The 19,882-nt window shown below is 40.0% G+C and overlaps 1 protein-coding gene across 3 annotated transcripts in view; it reads right to left on the bottom strand.

Annotated features, from left to right (window-relative positions):
• Positions 1 to 19,882, bottom strand: part of NR3C2 (nuclear receptor subfamily 3 group C member 2) — a 337,533-nt gene that overhangs the window by 163,112 nt on the left and 154,539 nt on the right. For all 3 annotated transcript variants that reach the window (XM_040626349.1, XM_040626348.1, XM_008685464.2), the window contains exon 3: positions 15,087 to 15,226. In XM_040626349.1, coding sequence (XP_040482283.1) covers positions 15,087 to 15,226 — 140 coding nt within the window. The remainder of the gene's footprint in view (positions 1 to 15,086; positions 15,227 to 19,882) is intronic.

The following is a 19,882-nucleotide window of genomic DNA, read 5'->3' on the forward strand; positions in this document are numbered from 1 at the left end:
TGGATTTATACGTAATATATAATGTTACCACAATAAAAACTAAAACAAACCAAAAATAAACACCGAGCTTTATTAGACTGAATCTGAATATACTTAGATGGAAATTTTAAGTAAATGGAATTATGACATATTTTTCATATGATAGCAAAAGTACTTTATTATATATCCTAAACTGAATATTTATCCTGATTTACCTGTGTACTATAAAATAAATCATTGCCTGGCATTGATTTCCGATGGATTCTTAAGTAGCCCTTTAACATGAATGAGTGGGTACATGCGATGTGTTCTAGAAACCTGAATATAAGAAAATGTTTGGTGTCCCCTTGTTAGAATATATGAAAGAGAGCAGAGGCTCTTCCTATTTTAAAAGAGACTGGTCTAGGGGCGCTTGGGTGGCTTAGTCAATTGAGTGTCTGACTCCTGATTTTGGCTCAGATAATGATCTCAGGTTCGTGATATCAAGCGCCCTGTTGGGCGGGGTACCTGCTTGAAACTCTCCCTCTCCCTCTGCCCCACCCCCTGCTCATGTGCTCTCTCTCTCTAAAAAAAAAAAAAGAGAGAGAGAGAGAAAGAGAGAGAGAGACTAGTCTACAGTAGGCAGCATAACGCATCACAGGTACACAACTCTCTACACAACAGTGTTCCCTTTGGAAATGGTTTTTCCATTTCTAAACAAATCACCTATAATGCATAGTACAATGATGTCATAATGCAATTATTAAAGGAAAAACTACACAGTGAAAGATGCTTGCTAATGTTTCAACTTAAATCTTAAACATATTTCAGTAACTGAAAAAAATATTTCATACAGGATTGATTTAAAAAAATTCTTTATTTAAAGTACCATAGTCACAACTATCTGAAATAATATTCTTGTAGTCAACAATTGAGGTTCTCCAAAAAACCGTAATCAGGTATGTTGAGAACATTTTTTTCACTTATATTTTTTAAAGATTTTATTTATTTATTTGTGAGAGAGAGAGAGAGAGAGAGAGAGAATGTGCGCCAGCAGGGGAAGCAGCAGAGGGAGAAGCAGACTCCCCGCTGAGCAGGGAGCCTGATGTGGGACTCGATCCCAGGACCCTGGGATCATGACCTGAGCCAAAGGCAGACGCTTAACCAACTGAGACACCCAGGCATTCCTGTGGAGTACATTTAATTTTAAAAATTTTAAGGGAAAGTTGCAGTACTTCTAGATCTAAAATCATTTAATAATGGTATTTCTAGAATTAATCTATCCTCTTTAAAAACACTGATTTTTATTAATGCCTATTAATACTCTTTTAAAATTACTATTCCTTTTTTTTTAAGATTTTATTTATTTGAGAGAGCGAGCGTGAGAGATAAGAGAAGGGGGGAGAGGCAGAGGGAGAACCAGACACCCCACTGAGCAGGGAGACCAATGCGGGACTCAATCCCAGAACCCGAGGATCATGACCTGAGCCAAAGGCAGACGCTTAACCGACTGAGCCACACAGGTACCCTGATATTCTTTTTTAAATTATAGTATCAAGTCACATTGGATAGTAAAAGAAAGAAAGAAAGAAAGAAAGAAAGAAAGAAAGAAAGAAAGAAAGAGAGAGAGAGAGAGAAAGAAAGAAAGGGAAAGAAAAGAAAGAGGAAAAGCTCAGTTATTACTTCTGTAATGGTAAGTTATGGTAAAGACAAAACAGGAAAGCCTACTCCATTTACCCACAAAAATGAAAACCCATATTTTATGTTATACTTCTGACTTGCTCCCCTGACTACAGGAGAGATAATTCGCTTGATTTTTAAAAATAATTTAAAAATTGCTTTAATTTTCTCATTTGTTTTTACAAGAGAGGTGTTAATGTCTCAGGAGAGGTTAATTTTTGATACTAAAATAATTTCTTTTGTTCTCATCCCCTCCCTGTGGGTCAGGACTATAAATGACAACTTAGTCTCATAAGTAGCTACGAGGACTTGAAAACTGCAATTTTCTGTTTAGTAAAGGAAGTTCAACAGTGAGAATCTTTTTTTTTTTTTTTTTAAGAAATCTTTCCTGGTTTCTTTGATTTTTACAGAATTTTTACTGTTTCACTAGAAAAGACAAAGTTAATTCCTAAGGCTCAATATGATTATTTTGCTTTATAGGTAATTTCCAAAATACACTAGATGTATTTTGGGGGGAAAAAAAAGCACACTGCTTAGAAGGAAGTAAGGGGTGGTGTCTGGGATCCTGGTGCCTTTTTGCTACCTGGAACAGCCGCAGCACACTCCCAGGGCCGAGTGCATAGTAAGCGCTGGGCAGTTCGCTGAACTGCGTGAAGGCCCCTGGGCTGCTGTGTGGTTCTACACTGCGGCACACGTGGGGCATTTTCCTTTCCATTTGCAATGACTGCTTTACCCCTAACTGGTCCTGGTCCTGTGGCGTCCCTGCTTCTTTACTTGTCCTCCCATTGCCTGCTCTCCAGCTTCTGGATCTGGCCCTCCATGTCTCAGGGAGATCTGTCCTTACTCACTAGTACAGCTCTGTTCTTTGAGATGCTGGTTAAATTAATTAGGCAAAGGTCAGCTATTTCAATATTTGGGAGATGTAACATAAACATTTTGAATTTTAAGTATCACCAATGAGAGCAACTAAAGCTCCTCAAGTAAATCTAAATCCTAATCAGATGTGTCAGAACCACATTTGATTTTAAAAATTGAGAGGGAAGGTTGTTTGAAGGAATTTTTTTTTTTTTTTTGGTCTAATATCATTTAATAATGGCATTTCTGGAACAACTTCTTCATCTATTCTTCTTTAAAAGCAGCAATTTTTTAAGGATTTCTAATTCATGGCTACCAGTACTCCACTCCAATTCTTTTTTTGAATGCAACTCTAGTTCATATTAGATAATGAAAAACAAAACAAAACAAAACAATTAGTACTTATGTAATGCTAGCAGTATCAAATTGCTGAGCCCAGTCCGACTGGGAAAATGCTATGGTGTGGACCACGTGAAAAATAATCAACCTAGACTAATTCTGCACTGGTTTTCCAATTAAGTTGTTCAACAAGAGTGGGAGGGTAAGAGAATGCAGTATGTTTTAGAAATCTCGGTACAGTTAATTTTTTAAAAAGACAGTAAAAAGCAGCTGTGATCTTGCAAGTGGTTAAGATGTTGAAAGAGTGTGAAAATGGTCTCTGTTCTTTGTCTGATTCTGTATTCAGGTGGATTAAATTTAAACCCCTTCCTTAAATACGAAGGTTTCCTCACCGTGGCCCTTTGGCACAATACCCACAAACAATACAGATCTGCCTAAACGAGTGACAAAGAGGTCAAGACTCCAAGTCTTGCCTAAAGTATTGGTTGCTTTAAGTTTTACTGGTTTTTCCTTCAAACCAAATATTTAACATGTACATAAAACAGCTACAGTTTAAATATTCCACACTGTATTGAGAACCAATGTATATTGATTAAATTACTTCCTAAGACGGGGAAAGTTCTTTTTTAACTGTAGTGCTTGTAAAGCAAGTCATTATTGTTTTTAAAGCAGTTTAAACACACATATACTAGTTTATATCATCCTAAGTCTGAGGGATGGGTAGGGCTGATACTTCAAGATTTAATTTCTCTTGTTTCTAGAAGAGGAAACAGACATTCAATTATTTGCTCAAAGCATCAGTGTGAGCAGGACTATGGACTGACGTCCACGTTGTCTGACCCAAGGCCAATTCTCTTTCTACTCTACCATCATTCTACATAAAAAGGACTTTATTATTTTTTTAAAGATTTTATTTATTTGAGAAAGTGCAAGAGGGAGAGAGATCAGAGAGGGAGAAGCAGACTCCTCACTGAGCAGGGCCTGACGACGAGGGGCTAGACCCCAGGATCCCGGGATCGTGACCTGAGCCGAAGGCAGTTGCTTAACCGACTGAGCTACCCAGGTGCTCCCAAAAAGGGCTTTAAAGCCTATTTTGGTAATGTTTTCTTATACAGTTTTTTTTACTGGAGGATTCTCACAGTAAGTGTGCAAACCATTGGATAATATCCAAGTAGCCTTTCACTAAAAAATTAGTAAGTGATCAGCATGGCTTATAAGAGGGTGGTATGAATCTGGAAACTCAAGCCCTGGTTCTTCCTCCCGAATTGGAGAAGAAAATAAAATATAAGAAGGGATCAGGAGGGAAGAGGAGGAGGAGGACGTATCTGCCTTTTAGTTTTCAAATTACATAGTTTTGATTCCACTGAAATAAAAGAATATAATTTACTGAGCCTGAGCTATCGTACAGTGATATATGTAATTTGAAATGTATGTTAAACTTCCTAAGAACCTCACCCCATCTACTCCTCAGCTAATTTGCTATAAGTGACTCTACGGTTCTTGTTGACAATTATGATGCCCTTCTAGATTTAGATCCTCTAATTTGTTGTTTCATTCGCTTTATTTCATGTTTTACCATCAGAAAAGTACACAAAACATTTTTGTAACGATGTATTAGGCTGTCAAATGCCAGCAATTTAACGGAGCCTTTGATCTTATACCTGTAAAGAGAAAATATATTTCTCACTCTTCCTTAGGGATTGTTCTTTGCTCTGTGAGGTATAAAAGGTTCACTGTTAATTAGCAACACAGCACATCCAGGAAGGTGATGCTTTTGTAAATGTAACCTTATAGTCAACAAATTCCAAGAGCCGGCATCTGTGAAAGAGCTCCAAACAGGGCCAACCTGAGGGCAAAATGGAAACCATCTACGTTGCTTATGAGAGTTGTGAGCTCATTCCTCGGTGTCAGCCTGCTCTTCTCTAGGCGTGGATTTGGTCTGCGATGCTGGAGGGAGGTGTGGGAGTGCAAGAGAATGTGCGCATGTGCACAGAGGGTTTATAATAATAAATGTCTTGCTGACATTCGAGGCTTCCCCTGCTCCTTAGCCCCAGAGCAGCCATCACGGGGTGATCGAGTGAAGTGGGGCAGAGCTCTGGAGTGTGCATGTGCTACACGTATCTGCTTATCTAGAAACATCATTATCAGCCTCTCTCCATTTCCTACCTAAAATGTCAGGATGGGTAGTGAACACAGATACCCACGAATAAGGTTAAAAGAAAAAAAAATCACTACACTAGATATGTCGGTCCTTAAAGAGCAAAACATTACAGGAAAAATTTTAGGGACTTGAAACACTGGCATCTTTTTATTTGCTACAGAATTTTTCTGCCTTCTCAAACATAAATAGCTTCATGTTGTGGCTCCCTATGGGGTCATAAGCTGCTGAAATCATCATTTGGTACCTCTAATAGGAGAAGTAACAACAGCCCAAGTGCCCCCAATGATCACTACCGCCAGCAGGCCTGTTCCATCAGTGCTGCGGGCCTGACACCTTCGCCAGGCTTTTAATTTCATTGTGTAGCTTCCCACGTACTGCACCAAACAGCCAGGATGGCCACTGACATCTACTGCCTAAAACTAAGCCCATCTGCCAAAATGCTTAATACTTAACTACACAGTTTATTTTACAGTGTTCAAGAAACTATTTCCAGGTAGAAAGTGAACTTATTCAGAATCTTGTCTCTGCTTTTCCTTTCCTCTTTACCTGGACTGCTTTCTCCCTTTTGGAGAACTGACTGCCACAGCCTCACCGGTTCTAAACTCCACTTTTCCATCCTCTCTAGTCTTAGTGTTTCCTTCCTCAGTCTCTGTCAGAGACCTCCTTCTCCCCAACAAATCCACCATTGGGTCCGTCCAACTCTTCTCTCTCACCTCTCAAGTCAGGCCTTCCACTCAGAGGCACCAATGCCATCCCCAGTTAGGTCCTTTCTACTCTCCACCAGCTACAAGCCCATCTCAGTCGTCATCTCCTCCTCTAGGTGGCACCTGCCACGAGCCACTCACTGTTCCACACCACGAGACAAAACTGCCTAAGCCACTAGTGTTGATTTTTTCCACTGTAAAGAACTTTATAAAAAGACCTGATGTATTTAAGAGAAGGGCTGCGATTCCTCATTCCGATCCGAGGGCCTTACATAAGCTGGCCCTAGTGTCTTTGATCAGTTGCCAACTCCACATCTGGGCACAGACCTGCACTGGCCAGGCTCTCACCGCACTGGGCCTGCTCAAGCAAGCGGGCTCAGGTTCAGGCTGCACCTTCCCATTCCTCCCCCACCCTCTCCTCCGCAATGCCTAAATGCCTCCGCATCCTCCCCATCCTTCCAGGACCCTATTTTGGCATTCGACAGCAGTCAGTTTAGCAGTTTTCATTTTCGGTGTCAAATTATGAAATCATGTAAGTTCTATGATCCTACTTACACCACAAGTGCAATTTCTGTGAAAGCAGCTATGTGTCCTATGGCTGGTGGGCCCGTTTCTGATCCACAAGGCATACAGCAGACAGCAAAGAGCTGAGGAGTTAGTAGCTTTCAGCTTTGGGTGAGGGAGGCCACTCTCCCAATGGTTCTCTGAACCTGATAGGCTACATCTAATTTTTATCACACACAGGAAATGAAACACAGGAAGATAAAAATTTTAAATAAAGCTTTAGATTAATATCAAGATGTTAAAGAGGTACTTCAGGATGGTAATGGTAATTTTTTAAAAATATGGAGGGTCATTCCTTAAGAAAAAATAGAGACTACCCAATTTCTTTCCCATTAGGGCAACAGAAATTCAAATTAGAATTTCAACTCGGAATGGCTAGGAGTTAATTATTTAGAGTATAGCGAGATAACTGTTAAATTATAATGTGCTCTTCATAAGTGTTCTGAAGCCAGAGATGTTGCCCTACTTTTTGGTGGGTAAAAATAGTCGGGATCTTTGTAACTCTGTGAGAGGCAGTATAGCTTACGTGTTAAGTACACAGAGTCAGGATGCCTGGGCTTCCTGAGTTCAAATCCCACTTCCTTCAGTCTGAGGGATCTTGGACTACTCACGTCTTGCATGCCTCAGATGACTGATCTCTAACATAACGATAATAATCATACCTACTTCATAGGATCATTAGGAGGATTAAAATGAGAATATGCAAGTAAGTTCTTAGCATTATGAGCACAAAATAAGTACTCAAATATTTACTCTTATTGCTATTAATTTCAAGAGTTGAAGGATCATAGCATAAAGGCATGTTAAAAAATAGTGTTTTCCTTATAGCAACAACTGCGTAGGGAGTTTAAAGATATTACCTTTCAAAACTCACAAAACTTTCAGATGTAAGAAGGCTGTCATGAGGAGTACGTGAGATGAAACACAGAGGACTGGACAAAGTGTCTGGCATCTAGTAACTGCTCAATAAATGGTAGCTATTGTTACAGGAGCAGGTGGTTGACAGAACAAAGCACTTTTTAAAGCACTGCTCCTTAAGATAAACCTAACTATTCCACTAACAGCAGAAAGAGTTACTTTTAAAATTTCAGATTACAATTCGCATGGAAGGAACAGACACATTAAAACCAAGGCTCATGAAAATCTTCTTATCAACACGCAATCCTCTAGTTGGTTTTTTTTTTTTTAAGATTTTATTTATTTATTTGGCAGAGAGAGAAACAGCCAGCGAGAGAGGGAACACAAGCAGGGGGAGTGGGAGAGGAAGAAGCAGGCTCCCAGTGGAGCAGGGAGCCCGATGCGGGGCTCGATCCCAGGACCCTGGGATCACTCCCTGAGCCGAAGGCAGACGCTTAACAACTGAGCCACCCAGGCGCCCCTCTACACTAGTCTTTAAGAACATCATAGGTCATGGGGCGCCTGGGTAGTGCAGTTGTTAAGCATCTGCCTTTGGCTCAGGGCGTGATCCCGGCGTTCTGGGATCGAGTCCCACACTGGGCTCCTCTGCTGGGAGCCTGCTTCTTCCTCTCCCACTCCCCTGCTGTGTTCCCTCTCTCGCTGGCTGTCTCTCTGTCACATAAATAAATAAAATCTTAAAAAAAAAAGAACATCATAGGTCAGGTGACTCGCTGTTGTCTTTGGGTTGGCTATTGGAAAGACAATAGCCAAAGGAGTGAGTGACCAGTCTCTACAAAAATTTCAGGGCATATATTCTCTATATCATCCTGGCTCTATTTTTCTCTTTCTTGCTCTCATCTTCCCTTTATCCTATTTTTCATTTCACTAATTTTAAATTTCATTTTGACTTATGTAAAATTGTCAGTTTCTTTGGATATTTTTTTTGGAATGGGGTGGGTAACAAACAAACACAAAAGCATTTGAAAATTACTGGGCTTCTAATTTATACTTTACAAATTTGCTAAGTGAAGTGCACCTTAATTTAAAATTCTAAGCTACAAGAAGTTCTCCTTGGATAATGCTAACTTACTCTTGGCTCACCTGTCCCTACTTCAAATCATTTTCTAATAAATCACTTCAACATATTTTCTACTTCAGAGAAGCAGTGACAGAAACAAGGGTGAATCCCATATATAAATAGTTAATGAACAATCAATCAACAAATGTTGCTTGAGGACCTGCTATATGTTTGGCATTATCTCTGCACTGGTCAGCAAATCAAATCTCCTTTAGAGCATGTTTAGTTGTGGGTCCTGGACTAAGATTCAGTAATAATTAAGGCTTAATGATGACTAAAAACAAAAACTGGGATTGAAAAGTCCTTATATGCAATGTCTTGAGTCTAGCTAAACTTGGAATAACAAGAGACCAAGTTAACTAAGACTTTCCGCGTGCAACTTGGAGAAGAGAGAAAAATTATTCACACATGCATAATGCGTGCACACACACACACACACTCGATGTCCCAGATTTATGTTCTCTAAGGTTTTAACCATGGCACATTCTTTGTCTACCCACGTTTTGGGCAAATGCATCTATTTTCATGGATAATGATTCCAAAATCTTTGTTTTCAATCTTGCCTCATTCCCCAAGCTTCAGAATCTCACATCCAACTTTCTATTAGGCATACCTGAATGTCCTACAGACATTTCAAACTCGTCCTAAATTGAACCTCATTCCAGTCTTCTTTATCCTGGCAATGGGCCCCCTTTTTTCCATATGCTAATAAATGGCTCTTTTATTATGTCTAATCTCTCCATCACCCCTCACTAGAATGTACACTCCACCAGGGCAGGGATCTTTGTTCACTTGATTTACATTCAAGATGTCCCTAGGTATGCCTAGAATGGTGTCTGGCATTTAGTAGATATTAAATAAATGTTTGCTGAGTTAATGAACCTTTCCTCCCATGCCCCCAAAGCTACTCCCTCTCTAATGTTCCTAATATCAGCAAATGAGCCTGGGGAATCATCCTAGATCTTTGCTTCTTTACCTTCAATATAGAACTGCCAATGTTTCTTCCCAGATAGTCTTGTTAACTACCCCTCCTCTCAATGCCTAACACTGATGGTCTAGTTCTTTCCCTGGACATCTCTTACCACAATGATTTAAAACAGTCATCAGAACTGTCCCTATTTAAATAAGCACACCTCCCTGAAGTCAGATATTAAATGCAAAACTGAGCTTGCCATTCTGCTGCATGAAAACATCACAGGTTCTGTTTTGCCCACGGATAAGTTCAGGCCCCTCCTTGTGGTCTAAGACCTGGACCCAACCTGCACATTTAGCTTCACCTTCTATTACCTCACACCTCAAATTTTCGAAGTCGCTAATGTGAAATTGCTTCTGGTGCCCTGTGCAGCCAGCCTATCCTCATCCCTCCTCACCACTGCCAATTCTCATCTTTCAAGATTCAGTTTGGGGGTCAATTCTTTAAGAAGCCTTCCCTGACCTTCCAAGCTGGCCTAAATGTCATGGCTTTGCATGTTCCCATAGCAACTAACTGAAGGGATATAAAAAATCTAGGCAAACATTTGCAATTAACACTAAAGCCTTATGTTCATATAAGGAGGAAAGGAGTATTCATAAAAACCATAGATATGATCCACTGGGTAGGCATTTATTTAAGCTCTTAAAATAAGTAATTAGAAAGAATCAGGTTACTTGGTTCCTAATATGTGGTAAAGGAAAGAAATAATCTTTAAAGAATTTTATGAGAAAACTGTAAGCCAGAATAGTCCTTGGTTTCCTGTTCTGACTCAGCAGGTCTATAAGAGTGACACCGGACTTTGATATTCTTCAGCCTCCTGTAGGCTCATGGGGACACTGAGGGCTATATCATGTCGTGAACTGAAGACATCTAATAAATATACATTATTTCCTTGCATTATCTTTCCTTAATTTTATATTACGTTATAATGGAATGACTATATTGTAATTATGATATAGTACCATTCTAATTAGTTTGTGTCCACTAAATTCAAGCTCCCTATTTTGGGCACAATTGTATTCTGCCCATCCCCCATTCCCCTACATCTCCCACTTGCTCATATAGGATTGATAGAGCAAATGTGGGTATGACACCGTGAGACACATTTTCCTCTGGACCTGTTCAGTTTAATCATTAATTTCAGAAAAGCAAAAGAAATTAACTATTAACCAACCATCACATTTCTTTAAGAACAGTTTCCCCCAAAGAATAATCTATAAATTTAAAGATTTTTTAACCTATATGCTGTGAACTATATTTGAAAGGACTGAGGCACATGTTCACAGGCTTAGTTACCTTAAATTCTGCATATTTGAGGAAACCTTTGATTAATGTACAATTATATCTCTTAAAATGATTTCATTTCAGGAAATATATTTGTAAGTCTCTTACTTAAAAGGAAATGTCTGAGTATGGAAACTAACATCATATGAGTTAGCCGACCTTATCAAAATATGGATTCCTTAGCCTAACAGGTCTGCTTATAAAAATATAAATCCAGTTGACATTACATAATAATGAACTCTCTCTCTCTCTCTTTTTTTTTCTACAACCTTGTAACTCTTCAGTGGTTTGTGGTAGCTGTGTCTACCAGACACTGCTTGTATACTGAGTATCCAAAGAGGAAATTAGGTTATAAAATAGTGTACTGAATGTAGTCAGTTCTCTTCATCGAGGGATCACAAAATAAAATACATGAGATGAAACTAATGGCAATTTACAGTTGGAAAGACTGGGATAGTAAAAACTCAGACTAGAATTAGAAGTTGCGGATTAGGAGGCCAAAGACCTGCATAAATTCTCGGGCCAGTTTCATTGCTAATTTACTGATTTGGCGGGAAGTCATTTAGCCTCAGCTGCTCTCATGCCCCATGTCCACATTCATGTGTACCTTCAAACATGTATTTGGGGGCTACCAAACATCCAGAGTCTTGCTAGGTTCTAGAGAGAAAGCTCTGTCCTCCCCTAAAGACATCTATCTAACAGAGGAGCTCAAAGTTCAGTTGATGGCTCTTCATATTTTCTTTACTATGCAACTTCCAAACGTGAGACCGCCCCCATCAGTGACAGAGGGTCATTACGAGGGTAAATCTCAACAGTCCAGGCCACATTGGAACACGAGGGACGGCTTCTCCAGAAAATTTTGGCAGACCCTCCGTTATCCCCATTTCCCCCACATGCCCTTTGAGAACTTTTGAGAACTGCTAGTCTAGGAGGATCTTACAACCTCCGAGGGCAGCTCTATGAAGAAAAATAACATGTGACGGAAAAATAAAGATCTAATGAAGAAAAGACAAAAACCTAACAGTGCCACGTTATTGTACCATTTACATATCTGTCTGCAAAGACATTAAGCAGAGAATTACAGCGTTTGATCCTAGGGAATCTAATATTAAAATAAAGATCTAATATTTTGATGTACTTTGACTTATAAAATTGGCAAAAATACTTTGTTTTCATTTAATTTTTCTTAGTAGGTAGGGCAATACTACTTTTCCTATTTAGATATAAAGAAATGGAGGCCCAGGCAAATTAAATAACTTGCCTTAATGTCACACTTAGCGAATCGCAGAGCCAGAAATTAAAACTAAATCTTTTGACCCTCAAACCAGTCCGGTTTCTACCCAAGGGAAAACCCTACTTAAAAAAAATAAATGTATAAATGCTTATTCTTTTTCTTTTTAAGACAGAAAGGTCCTGACAAACCTTCAAGGCAAATAAGCAATTCAAATTTAAAAACAAAATTATAAACTTCCATTTGTAAGGTACAATAATATGGCCCTTAACTGACATTATTGCAAAATAAGGTGTTCTGGATGAAACTTCTAAGGATTTTTATATTAAATGTTTAAGATGAAAAAATAAGCACATATATACATCCCATTAAACAGAATACAAAGAACATAATTTAATAATTTATACTCTTACAAAATGATTTTCAGTCTCCCTACATAGTTATCACTACACTATTATAACCAACCTTTAGAGTAGAGTGCCTTGGGGCATAAAGCCTTAAACCAGTAAACTTGAGCTCAGATTGCTACATTTTTCCTCTTGTCTCCACTCTAGTGGTCACTTCCAGTTTGCTCTGTCTTTGGTGTGGTTAGCTCTCTTCAGCTTCACTAACTCCCCTCATCACAGATCCCTCTATCCACTGCTGCTTGGAATTCTCTGCTTTTGTAATCTAAGGATGAGCTTCAGGTTATCAGGGAAAGCCAGAAAACAAACTTAGTAAATATGCAAATTTAAAAACACATACACGTTCGCATATGTGTATGAACAGACATCCGCAATCACCCTTACATATTGGGTCTTCTCAATGCTTACATCACTCCCTTCATTATCACCAGGCAGGCATGAACGAATGACATACAGGGTAGGATTTCCATGAACTTGAGAATTATAGAAAATGAACTAGATCGTGAGATTTAGAGTCATGAGTTGTTAGGTTGGGTCTAGTGTGGAGTCCTAAGACTTTAATACGGGTCTGAGTTTTTGGCCTTATGATTTTGAATAGATTAGTAGACTGGGTCTGATCCCAATTGTCTTCATATGTAAAAGAGGAATAAAAAAATCTATATACCATAATTTGATAACTAGTGCCTCAAACTATATAAAGTATTATAAAAACAATTTATTAAATCAAAAAGTTCTGATATGAAGATAATCTAATTTCTCATATATTCTCTCTCTCACACAGGATAAAACAGTAAAGAAATACAAATACAAAATAAAAACAAGTTCTCACTCTCATGAAGTTTACATTCAAAATTTATAGCCTTGTTTCATTCAGGTGAGCTTTAAAATCGTAATTCCCCCACCCCCCCAAAATAGGGACTAAACTGTACTAATAGAAGTCTTAAAAGGGTTTCATTATCCAGTATTGATTAGCTTTCCAATGAAAGAAAAAAATGTAGGGCTTTTCCTTATTTATTTATACCTTAGTTACAAAAACACTTCTTTCCTCAGTTACTTCCATAGAAATGATTTAAAACAAAAATTAAGCAAAACCTTTGGGAAAACCTTTTGCTTCAGAAGCAGAGAAGTGCAGGTGCCGTAACCAGCCTCAACCTGGGTCCTGAAATGAAAGCTGACCCAGATGCAGGCCACACAGAGGGTCCCTCTCCAAACACCCTTTTCCACACTCCTTTATTTTTACATATCGCCTTACTTTGTTCAGGAGGGAGTCCTTACATTGGAAGGTATAGAGTGGCATTAGGACAGAGGCAGTTTTACCTATTTATCTTCTACTGAGCCAATCATCGAGTTAAGGAAAGAGAAAAGGGAGTGACAGGGGAGGAAAGTCTGAAAAAATAAATTGATTTCAGTATCGTACACATTTATTTTCCAGGAATCAGTCTCCTGGTAACAGGATCCATTTTTTCCTATGGGAAATACTCTTCCCCACTCTTGGTCTAGGTAGCTTAGGTTGGCCAACTCCAGCTAGAAGGAGCCTGTCAGATCACTGCACTGGTTCAGAGGGGAACATGGAGCCAGGTGCAGTCTTAGGAGATTTAACTGGGGACTTTTATAAGAACAGTTGGGAACAGAGAACCTCTTTTTCATGAGGTCCTGGTGGCTGTCTCATCACCATGAGAGAGCCTGGACAAGAGTAGAGCCAGGGCAAAGTCAAGGAGGGGGGAGGATGGGACTGAGTTCTAACCACCTGGCTTAAGACCATGGCTTGTCTGAAGCCAAGCCTACAATAGGGCTTTAGAGTTATGTGAACCAATGAATTTCCACTAGTGCTTAAGACAGTTTGTGTTGAATTTTCTGTCACCTGTAACCAAGAGCCCATATTCTGCTAAAGAAATACAGAATTCCTATTACCAATTCAATGCTGGGTTTGGGGACTATTAAATAATTAATAGTGTAAATAATGTAAAATCACATAAAATTAATTAAAGAACACGAAATCAATCCCAGAAGCTCAGAAATAACTACTTTTTTTTTTTTTTTTGCATCCAAAAACATTTCCTCGTGGTCACCAGCAAAACAGATGAAGCATTCAAGTACTTTACCCCTAGGTCTCTGAAGCACTGATCCATCTCTCGAAAACTGTCCTGAGAACTAAATCTACAGGAGTCTTAATGTGGAACTCCCTGGTGAAATCGCTGTCAATTACACTGGTAACGCTGCTGTTTATAGCAAAAATTCTACACTTTCACCAGTCATGTCGTCAACATTAATAAAACCATCTGGACTAAGTCTGATGTTAATTCATTGCTTATAAGTGAGGATGCAGGGGGGGCAAAAACAAACTAAAAGACTACTTCTCCTGAGGAAGTACAATTACGTGGACAGAAGCAAAAGCTAGCCTAAATACACCTAGAGAACTACAGTCAGATGTCTAATTTAACTTCCTGGTTTGGAAAACCTTCAGTTAGAACAAAGGCAGGACATTAGCAGGGACCTGGAATATGAAGCAGCTGCTAAATGGAATTATTCTGTATGGAACTCAAATTACAGACACGATTCTGATATTAATGTTTTACTTTGCCACGAACACATATATTTTATGCGGAAACACAGAAAAGATATGATGCATTCTGTGCGTGCCTAGTAAAAATGCTTTGCACATCATGCAAATTAAGTTTATGGAGAATTATTTTTCTAAGGCTAACTGAAAAACAAACAAAAACGAAAACTTCTTTTTGATTGATCGCAGTTCCCCATGTCAAATCTTGCCCATTAAACAGTGCTCAGTGGAAAATCTTCAGGTGGTTTTTAGGTAAGACATTATTTCTATTTATCACGGACAGACTGCCTCAAAGACATTTTTGAATTATTTCCCAATAATGATTTAGCGTTAACTATGCAAGTAAACTACACCCTAGGAAAGGAACTGTGAAAAGGAACACGCACACGAACATTTACCTTCCACTGCTCTTTTGAAGAACACTTTGCAGCTGCCACAGGTTACTACCCCATAATGACATCCTGAAGCCTCATCCCCACACACCAAACATATTTTGGAAGGTCTTGAAGATCCAGTAGAAACACTTCGTAAAGTAGAGCTGAGGAGAGAAATCAAGATTTAAATAAATACACTGTAGGAGCAGGTTTGATATGCTGTATAGCTTAGCTCAAAATTTATCAATACTCATGGTTTCATAAATGAATTCAGTATTTAATGGTCACGTACGCGACTTAGAAAATGAAGGTAAAACCCTATCAGTGGAGGAATGCTATTCAGAATTCTGTATAGCAAAGCGAAGCCTTTTCTTGGTACCAATAAATAATAATCACGTATATGCTTCTTTTTTCCCATTTTTTTAAGGTTTGGGAGAACTGACAATTACTATTGTAATTTTAAAAAGATTTTATTTATTTATTTGACAGAGAGAGAGAGAGGGCACAAGCAGGGGAAGGGGCAGAGGGAGAAGCAGGCTCCCCGCTGAGCAGAAAGCCCAATGTGGGGTTCAATCCCAGGACCCTGGGATCATGACCAGAACCGAAGGCAGATACCTAACTGACTGAGCCACCCAGGTGGCTCCGGCCCCTATTTTTGAGAAAGTTGACCAGAAAATATTATTTGTATTCTAGGTGGGCAGGGAAGAGAAGAATCTTGAGCTGAGTCATCAGGGAAGTACTTTTGGTTTCACAGAACTATTACAATACTTTACTCTCTTCACCCAGACTCAGGTTATGTATCTCAGTTACGCCAGATAAAAAACTCTCCCATTTCCAAAACAATCCACTAATTAAAATTTAAAAATTCTTGCCTCTACTGCCAGCAATTTTATCCCTTCAAGTTTCTGCATTTTTTTCATGTTACATCTTATTTAGGTAGTTTAAATCACTACATTTTGCTTACTAATCTGAAGGGACATACTCAATACTTAAAAAAAAAAAAGCCATATATAGTAAATATCTCATGTATCTTTCTAGTAAGAAACTGAAGGGTTCTGGGCATCAGTTTTTAGGGACAAATTTAACCCTTTAAACAAAAATCTAGATGAATGCTTTTAAAGGGGATCTTCTATATATATTGTGATATACATTAATTACACTGCTAGTTAATGGCACAGCTTAAACGAAACTGTTTGAAGGAATCCCAGTTCAGCAACAGACATGTTCTGAGCAGGCAGAAGGCGATGTTACTTATTCCTAGTCCTCATACATTTATTGAATACCTACCTGCAGGTCCTTGCAAGGTACTGAGGAAATAAATACCCCAACCCAGTCTCTGTCCTTCAGTTAGTGGGGACATGAACTATTATGGTGAGCGCTATGGTGCCAGGTAGTATGGTGGCACCGGCTGGGAAGGCTGGGGGCAAATGCCAGTCAGGAAACACTTCCCGAAAGGTGACTATTAAACTGAATGTGGAAGCACCACTGGTTGAGAGCCGGACCAAGAAAAGGGGCAGGGGAAGCAAAAAGTGCAATGACTCGGAGAAATGCCAGCTGGACATGTTCAAAGAACTGAGCAGACTTCTTGTATGTCACCACCATCACCTTGCTGTCACGACATTTCTCCATGTAATTAACCTAAGTAACCAAACCATACAAAAGGAAAACATAGTAAAAGGCTAGAATGGTTATATTACAGTGATGCTTCTTCTGTTTTCCCAATTAGCTAAAATGTAATAATAATTCTGACCTGGTAATTAAAAAAAAAAAAAAGGTTTGAACTATTAACTATGCTCTCACCAAAAGCAGGAGAAGGAACAAAATATTCAGCTGCTGGAGCACTGCAGCATGACTGACTAGGAAAACGACTTCTTAAATCAAGGACTGAAACAATGTTCCCCAAAGTTGTTTCTCCTTCTGAGAGAAGTGCTCTTTATTATTTTTATTAGTGTCCTTTGACTTCTTTTTTTTTTTTTTTTTTTTTTTTTTTTTTTTTTTTTTAGTGTCCTTTGACTTCTTTATGGCCTTCAAAACATTCCATTTCAGCACCAGTAACTTCTTGAGCATATTGGCCAGTGAAACTCAATCCATGCTCTGTCTGACTCTCTCCCACTTTACAGGGAAATACCTTGACTTCCTAAACAATTAGAATGTAACTTACAATCATCATTAACATGTAACTGCTTTTTCTTTTTTTTTTTTTAAGATTTTATTTATTTATTTGACAGAGAGAGACAGCCAGCGAGAGAGGGAACACAAGCATGGGGAGTGGGAGAGGAAGAAGCAGGCTCCCAGTGGAGAAGCCCGACGTGGGGCTCGATCCCAGAACGCCGGGATCACGCCCTGAGCCAAAGGCAGACGCTCAACGACTGCGCCACCCAGGCGCCCCGTAACTGCTTTTTCACAACTACTAGCATCTGTGGGACTTGTATTTCACGTGTTTTGAGAGCCTTGATCTTGGTCCTCAAATTTAATAATCTCTTGACTTCAGTCTTTGTAACTCTCTTCTATCCATATTCACTTTCTCTGTGATCTCTATGTCCAGGACTTCCAAATGTTTTCTCCAGCCCAGACACCTTCCTGGAATTTCTGACCCATTTATCCGACTGCCTGACGTGTCCATTTGAGTGTCTGAGGTGCACCTCAAACTTAACACGTCCATAAAGTTGCTGATCTTTTCCCCGCTCCTCCTACAGACAGACTGCGTCATTTCAGTTAATGGCAACTGTTTGGGCTGAACTCTGTCGTTTCCAAAATTCCTGTGTTGAAGTCCTAGCCCCTAAGACCTCAGAGTGTGACCTTTTCTCGGGACTAGGGTCATAGCCGATACAATTAGTTAAGATGAGAGCATTCTGGAGTAGGGTGGGCCCCTTTTCCAATATGACTGGTGTTCTTACTAAAAAGTGGAAATTAGGACACAGACACACACACACAAGGAGAATGCCATGTGAAGATAAAGGCAGTGATGCTTTTACAAGCCAAATAACACCAAAGATTGCCAGAAAATCACCAGAAGCTAGGAGACTGATATGGAACAGATTCTTGCTCAAGCCTTCAGAACGGAGCAACCCTGCTGATATGTTAATCTCGGACTTGGGGCCTTCAGACCCCTGAGACAATACATTTCTGCTGTTTAAGTCACCTGGTTTGTGGTCCTTTGTTGCTGCAGCCCTGGCAAACGAATACAGCCACTTGGACTCATCTCTGTTTACTTTTCCCCCAATCTGTTAAATTCTCTTCACTTTGCCTTCAGAATACATCCAGATTGTGCTCACTTCCCACATCTCCTCTGGAATAACTAGCCCAAGCCATCAACACCTCTTCCCTGGGATTTACAAAAGCCTTCTAGCTGATCTTCCTGTTTGTCCTTGCCCCCTTCCTTCCCCTGTATCCACAATGATCCTTATTCACTCCTTTGCTCAAAACCATCCAGGGGCTTTCCCTCCCACTCAAAGAAAAAGTCACAGTTACCCATGTGACCGTAGGGCCAGAATCCGGCCTCCCAGACTTCTCTAACCTGCCTTGCTTGCCTACACCTTCAGCAACACTGGTCTCCCCACCAGCCCCCAAGCCCACCATGTGTGCTCCCACCTCAGGGCCTTTGCGCTTGCTGTCCCCTCTTCACCTACATATCTACAGAGTCCCCTCCTTCCCCTCCTTCAGGGCTTCATCCAAATGTTACCTTCTCAGTCAGGCCTTCTCTGACTATGCTATGAAAATATCCCCTTCTTCAGGACCCTCTAGCCCCTTTCTGCTTTCCTTTTCTTCCTAGACCATATCACCGTCTAATGCATTGTCCACTTTACTTCTGTACTGTTTATTGTCTTCCACATCCACATAAGAAAGTAAACTCAAGAGGAGCCGGGATTTTCTTCTGCTATCTACCATTGTGTCCCTAGTGCCTATAACAGTAGCCAGTGCAGAGCAGGTCCCCAGTCAGCACTTGAATAAATGAATAATTTCGAATAACTGGCACCGCCACGACAGGTATCAAAAAATCCAGCACAGCGTCAATTCTGAAGTCCTACTACATTCCTTATATAAAGGAATGAGATTTGTTTTTAACTGTCTTGAGAGGGAAAAGCCTGCATGGAACCAAATTAAGAGAAGTTGAAAGAAAGTCTAGCATTAAAAAGACACATTGTGAATCCAAATTAAAACAATTTTCTTTAATTATAAAATTAAAGCAAACCTGAGTGATTTTTCCCTCTTGTTCACTACCATGTTTCAGCGACACCAGAGCCGATGTGCCGCTGCACGCCGCTCGCAGCCCTCTGCCTCCCGGGTCTCTGCCGCACTGCACCGAGCCGGCTCTCCTTCACACGCCGCCTCTGTTTTTCAGACTCCTCAGTTTCTAGATCAGCAATGTAGCTTTTCTTTGGACCTCGACCCTTGGCCACCTTTTTCTTCCCCCCTTATTTCTGTACTTTATCCCTTAATGATCTCATCACTCTCCCAGCTCCAGTAGCTCTCTTGGTGACTGACTTCCCAAATCTCCGTATCTGGCTCCAACCGCTCCCCCATGTCCAACTGCCTGTTTTCACTTCCTTTACATAACAGCTCTGTCTCTGCATTCTACGAGCTTCTGGAAGGGTCCTGCCATCTGCGAACCTCTCAGGGTGAAACCCTGGACTCCTCCCTAACTGTCAAATCTAACAGTTACCAGGTCAGCTCTTCGGCCTCACCGGCTGCGGTGAACATGGTACCAGGCCCCTGTCACTTACTTTTGAAGGGTTCCTCCCTGACACCAGCCTCTCCTCCCTCCAACACCTCCTCCAGTAGCTGAGAAATCATTTTCCTGTTTAAGAGTTCTGACTGTA

Source organism: Ursus maritimus, unplaced genomic scaffold, assembly GCF_017311325.1.
Source record: "Ursus maritimus isolate PB19 unplaced genomic scaffold, ASM1731132v1 scaffold_11, whole genome shotgun sequence".
Classification (NCBI taxonomy): Eukaryota; Metazoa; Chordata; class Mammalia; order Carnivora; family Ursidae; genus Ursus; species Ursus maritimus.